At 43.5% G+C, this 7,264-nt stretch overlaps 1 protein-coding gene across 4 annotated transcripts in view; it reads left to right on the top strand.

Moving 5' to 3' along the window:
- The first annotated feature begins 600 nt into the window (after positions 1-600).
- The window catches only part of Matr3 (matrin 3), a 29,222-nt gene continuing 22,558 nt past the window's right edge, over positions 601-7,264 (top strand). The window contains exon 1 of one of the 4 annotated variants that reach the window (XM_057788419.1): positions 601-733. Coding sequence is in view for 1 of the 4 variants with exons in the window: in XM_057788422.1 (XP_057644405.1) it covers positions 912-959 (48 nt within the window). In the remaining 3 variants the exon portion in view is untranslated. Of the gene's footprint in view, positions 734-754; positions 960-7,264 lie in introns of those variants that run through there. The other 3 variants (XM_057788421.1, XM_057788422.1, XM_057788420.1) reach the window with 3 other exon arrangements.

Here is a 7,264-nt window from a genome sequence, read left to right as displayed (position 1 = left end):
AACTCCCCAATAATTAAATCTTTCTATTTTGAGTTCTATGAGGGTGGTTGCAGCCTGAAGGGTTCCCTAATCTCAAAGCAGAAGCATCTCAGGTCCCAGGGCTTTTTGCAGCAGAGAACTCTCAGAGGCGGGTCTATTGCCGGTTCCAGGGAGTTCTCAAACTGTTCATGGCCTCTGCGGAGACCTCTTCACAGCAGAAATATTCAGCCTTTTTTTTTTTTAAGATGGTGTGTTGGCATCTTAATTCTCGAACTGCCCTATCCACCGCTAATTAATTCTATGTCACAGGAGTTTCTGGCTAAACAACTAAAATATAGTTCCCTCTAGCACGGTTCCTCACCGGACAAATCGGAGAGTATAGATCGCCCGCCTACTGCTCCATTTTTTGGGGTGTTCTGCAGCGTCACTGAGGTGTTGAGGCGCCCAGCATTTTTCAGGGAGGTGTGCGAACCTGTGGACGCGCTCGTGCCGCTTTTCCCGCCTTCAAGGGAGCAGGAAAGCGTCCGCTACAGAGAACAACGCCAGCAGCGTGTGTCGGCGACCGTCCCCGCGCAGGGGGAGGGGCTAGCGCGTGCCGAACGGGGGCGGGGGTGGGAACGGGCGCTCTCGCGAGAGTGAGCTCTCGTTCCGCCGCCACCTCCTGCCAGCGCCGTTGCTGCGGGGGATTGTGGGAGCCTCCGCGTCCCGCTCGTTGAGAGAGGTATCTCTCCTTTTCCCTCTCCCTTCCCCTAAGGTAGGCGTGAAGCGGGTAAGAGTCCGGGTGGGTGGCCGGGGCTGTCCGCGTCTTCCGAGCGGGGCTGCCGCCGCGGCCGTGCCTGTCGGGACCTGGCGGCGCGCCGTTCCCGCTCGCTCCCGTTCCCCGTGCGGTCTCCGTCGGCGCTGCGTATGTGAGCTGCCGAGCGGCGGCCGCCATGTTAGGATTGCGGTGGCGGCGCAGCCTGCCTTCCCGGGCGGCGGAGGTGAGCCGTTCGGCGGGAGGACGCGCAGGCAGCCGACGGCCCGGGGGTGCGGCGGGACAGTCGGGGTCCGGAGGTTCGATTCGCCTCTCCGCCGAGCGTCTTGCGCGCCTGGCTTAGGGGGCGGGGGCGGGACGAGCCCGTTACACGCGGGCCGCCGGCGCTGGGAGGAGGGAGGAGCATTCGGAGCCCGAGGGAGCGGAGGCCGTCCGCTGGGGCCCGCCGTCCGGGGAGGGAGGGTAGTCAACCCCGGGAAGTCCGTGGGCGCGCGAGTCCCGCACGGTGCGTTTGCCGTTTTCCCCTGAAAATGGACCCAAAATGGAGGATTCCGTAGGCCGTGAAAAGCTTGCGTGTTTTCACCGACGTTGTTTTCCCTGGCGTCAGTGGCCTTGCGGTCCCTCACCCCTCGCTCCGTTTTGCTCCATTCCCAAGACTCCCGCGTCCCTCGCCCGCGCGCGATTTTAGCCCGGCATCTGGAACAATTCCTCCCCATCCCCCCCAGTTGCGGAAAAATGGCCGAAAATGAAACGTTAACGCTTGGCTTTTGTATTGCCTCCTGGGTAGAGCTTTCTGCATGCTCCTCGATAGAATGTTCGTTTCGTCAGTCAGACACCTCACATTTCCTTTCTCTATCAAAACAGTCCGGGTTCGTCTGGACAGGCTGGTGTGTTGGGAGACCTTCCGGTTTTCAGACAAAGGGTTCGGAGGGCCGTGGTGTAGCCTTCAGTCTCTTCTGCTAGTGCTGTGCCACGCTTTTGTGTTTTCCTCTTACCGTAGGTGTTTGCCCCTTCGGCGCTTTCCCTGTTAGGTGACTGTCTAAAGGATTAGCCCCTTCTGTGGAATATTTCTCTGTTGGATAGGTTACAGTTACTCATCTAGACGTTTCGAGAACGGTGGTGATTTTGAAATTTCTAGTCTTTCTGGAGCTCTGAAATTGTGTGTCGCTGATTTCATAGGAAGTAATCATGGGATTTTTGTGTTGATGCTGCGTGTTGCGTATTTAAATGGGCTAAGTTGTCAGTCGGTACAACACGCTTCGCCCAGGTAAATTTAGATTTGACTATGCCGGCAAAAAATTACATCGCGGGCGGTTTTTCATGGGTGTTGAAAAGCTCTTTAAAAGCTAATTGTTGGGCGTAATGACGCATACTTGTAATAGCGGCTGTCGAGACCAAGGCGGACGAAGAATTGCCATGACTTCGGGGCCAGTCGTGGTAGCATCAGGATTGTCTCAAAACAGCATTATTTTACTAACAGTTAAGTTATCCTACGCATTGTATAAATTTCTTTTTGAGGTCACTGAAGGAACTCCATATCCTCCTGTCTCAGCATCCCTAGAGCTGAATTACCTACAGGCCTGTTCCACCACGCCCAGTTAGCTTCATAACTTATGAACATTAATATTTTAGGAATCTCGAAGGAGGGGGAAGTATATTATTGCAGAAACCCCCAAGGTTGCCTTTGCACTTAAATGTCACCGAAGTATTACTAAAAGATTCTTCTGGTTGGTTATATAATCCTCGAAAAAGATACATTTACCCAGCGTGTTTTTGCATTGAGGTTTTTTTTTTAAGTTTACATGTTTGCCATTTCACAAGTACTTAGTTTATAATTCCTACCAATAGAAGTAGCTTTCTCTTACTTCCTCATCAATTATATACATCTTTTATGTAGCGTTTTAAACATGAATTGATTTGGAAGTATTTAACTTTTTACCTGATGCTTTTAGACCAAGAAATAATAAAATAAAGTGATAAATTTTTAAAAGCGGGAATGCAGCGATATCTTACATTTTAAAAATATCATGGTTTACTTAAGTGCTGTGGTAGAAGAGAGTATTAAATCTTTTGGGGTTGGTTTTTGTCTTTCTTTGGAGATAGTTTTTAGTTTGTTTTTTTTTTTTTTGAAACTCATTATGCTTCTAACTCAGAAGAGATCCACCTGCCTCTGTCTCCTGAATACTATAGTTAAAGGCGGTCACAGCCATGCCCCTACCCGAGTATTAAGTTTCAGTTTTATAGTGACAATGCACTACTATGGTCCTTGATAAATAGTTCTAAGATGGAAAGGTTGCACTTAAATTTATCCCAATAGTCAAATTGTGTATGATAAATATTAATGGCAGTTTTTAAGTGTGGAATTTTAATTGGTGGAGTTGAGTGATGTCACTTTTACTTGGCATTATGAGGAGGGTAATATTAAGAAATAATTAGGCTATACATTATTACATGGAAAGTCAGTATTGTGGATGTCAACTTTGATTTGTTAAATATATAGAAAAATATATATCCAAAAAAAGTTTTTTCTGAAGGTTGATCCTAGGTCAGTTTATATTTCCTGCTTGGTGATTTTCTAAAATTCCTTTAAGAAGTTAACATTTACTGTTTGTTTTGTGTTGGATCATGGTTTTGACACTAACTCAGGCTGGCCTCCAGTTTTCCATTTTCCTGCCTCAGCCTCCAAAGTGCTGCCTCAATTTGCTTTTTGTAATAAGGAAAAATGGGTGTGTGGGTATAAATGGTAGAAGTCCTTATCAGATCAGATTCTCATGGTTTTTAGGATCTCATTTTTAAGAAAAATTAAGGTAGAAGTAGACCAGCTTTAAACAAAGTCTGGAACAGAAATGACCAAAAAAACTAGTACTTGTGTTATCAAATATCAGATAATGATTTGTTAGATGTTCTTAGTATATCTATACAGAATATGTTCTCTTCATTCTAAAATTTCTTTTTGTTTTTTTATTTTTGTAACTGGGTCTCATTGCGTAGAGCAGGCTGACCTCAATCTCAGAGATCCTACCGCTGTTGCCACCTGCCCAGCACTGGGATTAAAGACATGCAACATCACACCCAGCTGTTCTGAAATCCTTAATAAAAAACTTTGTGTTTAAACTATAGATATCTAAAAGTAGAACAGAAAGAAACTACAATGAGGAAATTTTAGATGTGTTGTCTTTAAGGGGTTTTTATACATAACTTTTCAAATTAAAATGGCGTGGGGGAGATTTCGGACTTTAGAGTTTACAGGATTGTTTTGTTTTGAAGTAATTAAGGCCATGTGGAATGTATAGTATGACCCTCTTCCTACCCACCAACCTCCCCCAACAAATCCTCTTAAGGTACTCAGCTGTGTATGTTTTAAGTGTGATTATGTTAGACAATAACAGTGAATCTGGGCTGGTTTGTTGTTTAGAAACAGGGTCTTGCTACGTATCTTCTTATTGTTTGTGTATGCGGTAACAAATACAGGCTCACATGTATGAACCCTCTATCATGGTTGAGGCAGAATCGTACTCCCTCCTACTTTGTGCTCCAGGTCTTCTGTCTTCTGAGATTCTTCTGTCTGGAGTGTCTGGATTACAGGTGCTCACGCTGTGCCTTTGACTCGTCCTCCGGCTTGCACAACAGTTTCATGCATTAAATCATCTCTAGCCCTATGCTGGTAACTTTTAGTAAAGTTACTTCTGGAAGGTTTAATAAATGACAGATTTTTATTTTTTACTTATTCTGGTTTTTCAAGACAGGGTTTCTCTGTCTTGGCTGTCCTGGAACTTGCTTTGTAGACCAGGCTGACCTCCAACTTAATGAGATCCACCTGTTTCTGCCTCCCGAGTGCTGTGGTTAAAGGTATGTGCAACCACCCCTGGCATTGACAGATTTTTAAAAATTATTTTTGTGATTCTAAGGATTGATCCCAAGATCTTACACATTAAGATCTTACCCAACGGTGACCTACATCCCAGTCTCCAAATTAAAACTTGTTGTTTTTAAGAAGTGATTATTTTATATAATTGAGAGCTTGTCAAGATGTGGCAGTAATAGATACCTATTAGCAGTGTTTTTCTTGGAATATTTTAGTTGTATTTTTTTTCCTTTTTTTTTTTTTTTAAGTGTGAGGAGATGTGTAGGGCAACATCAGGTATCATCAGGAATGCCATTCATTTTATTTGAGACTAGATCTCATTTGGCCTGAAGTGTCACCAATTACAGTACAGTAGTTGGCCAAGGAAGACCCCAAAGATCTCTTCTTGTCTCTGCCTTCCTGGTACAGGGATTATAAACTCCTACCAGTATACCCTTTTTTTATTTATTTATTTATTTATTTTTTTTTGGTTTTTCGAGACAGGGTTTCTCTGTGGTTTTGGACCCTGTCCTGGAACTAGCTCTTGTAGACCAGGCTGGTCTCGAACTCACAGAGATCCGCCTGCCTCTGCCTCCCAAGTGCTGGGATTAAAGGCGTGCGCCACCACCGCCCGGCTACCCTTTTTTTTTAAATTCTAGTTCTGAGAATCGATATCAGGTTGTTGTATTTACAAGGCAAGCATTTTATTGACTGTGTTGTCTATCTAGATTTAATATTCTTCTAACTTTTTTAAAAATCCAATAAAGGGTATTTAAGCTGGGCGTGGTGGTGTGTCCTGAGTCCCATCACTTGGGAGGCAAACGCAGGAGAGGTCGAGGCTAACTGGTCTAATAGAGCAAGTTCAGGACAACCAGAGCTGTTAGTTACACAGAGAAACGCTTGTTTCAAAAATAATAATATGATGATGATATTTACTACTCAGGGAAGTTCTGTTGATAATTAAATCAGAGGGTGTCTTATGTGTAAAGATATATTTTAGTAAATTAGTTAATTTTTTTATTATTGGGCTAAGATGCTTTCAGCTGAGCTTGACATCTTGAACTTAATCCCCGAGACCCACATAGCAGAAGAATACTGACTCCTACAGACTGTCCTGACCCACACATATGTACCTCTCTGTGAGTTCGAGGCCAGCCTGGTCTACAAGAGCTAGTTCCAGGACAGGAACCAAAAACTACGGAGAAACCCTGTCTCGAAAAAATCAATAAAATAAATTAGATTTTTTGTTTTGAGACAAGGTCTTACTATGTAGCCCAAAACCCACTGTGTAAACTAGGATTCTCTTAACTCTGTCTCCCAAGTATAAAATAAATTTTAAATTGATTTTCATATTGTAGTAAATTGCACTTGGTTTATTTCTATGTATATGGTGCTAGCAGTTGAACTCAAGACCTCTCTCAAGAATTTAGCCAGGCAAGTGTTCCACTGACCTATTCATTCCCCTTCCCACCTACCTAAATTTAAATTGTAGTTCATGTTGGTAAGCTTTTTTTGTTTTCCTAGTTTTTTTTAATATTTATTTATTTATTAAATATACAATATTCTGTCTGCGTATATGCCTGCAGGTCAAAAGAGGGCACCAGATCTCATTACAGATGGTTGTGAGCCACCATGTGGTTGCTGGGAATTGAACTCAGGACCTTTGGAAGAACAGGCAATGCTCTTAACCGCTGAGCCATCTCACCAGCCCTGTTTTCCTAGTTTTTGTGGTTGGGGATGCTTTGTGTTTTGAGAGTGGAAGATTGTGCATTCATGAATGGACATTTAGAATTTATGGATAAATTGTATTTTGATGTTGCATTCTCAGATTAGTTCTCTGAAGAGAACCCAGGCATCCTCAAACTCTTTGTAGCTGCAAATGCTTTTTTTTTTTTTTTTTTTCATTTTCGAGACAGGGTTTCTCTGTATCTTTTTGGTTCCTGCACTGGAACTAGCTCTTGTAGACCAGGCTGTCCTCGAACTCACAGAGATCCACCTGCCTCTGCCTCCCGAGTGCTGGGATTAAAGGCGTGCGCCACCACCGCCCGGCTGCTGCAAATGCTCTTGTACTCATAATCTTACTGCCTCCGATCTGCCAGTGCTCTGGAAGTGGAAGTAGGAGCATCTTGAGTTTGAAGCCAAGCTGGGACAGTGAACCTTATGTTAGGATCACAATCATGTGCTGGGGATTGAGCCCAGGGTTTTAAGGACTCTACTTATTGGGGAACATCTTGAGCTTTCAGTCCCCTAAAATGTAAATGTTGTTTACTTATTATTTGATAGGCCACATGCTACAAGAAAACAACTCTGTGTGGTCAAACTTGTGTCACTGGTCTTTGTGGGCGAGGACCTTTACCCATTAAACCATCTGTATGGCCCCCAGCCCTTAAATTTTTAATAAATGTTTAGTAATAAAGTACTTCAGTATTTCACTAACTTTACTAATGAGCAACAGGTCCCAAGGGAATGAGCCCTTTAAAAATGATTTATATCTTAGCTTCAGTTGACTAAAAATGCTAGTGGCACCATTTTAGTATTTTCTAAGCAATGCTTTCATGTTTGATTTTTCTTTGTTCTGTTCACACACTTCTAAGTTTTTTCTGAAGCGAGGTTCCAAAATGTCTTAGAATTTATGTGTGGATTATGTAACCTCAAATTCACAGTAGTGAGTGCTTCGACTTCCAAAG

This window comes from Chionomys nivalis, chromosome 14 (genome assembly GCF_950005125.1).
Source record: "Chionomys nivalis chromosome 14, mChiNiv1.1, whole genome shotgun sequence".
Taxonomy (NCBI): Eukaryota; Metazoa; Chordata; class Mammalia; order Rodentia; family Cricetidae; genus Chionomys; species Chionomys nivalis.
Note: the sequence above shows the minus strand (reverse complement) of the source record. Positions and strands in the feature narration are given on the sequence as shown.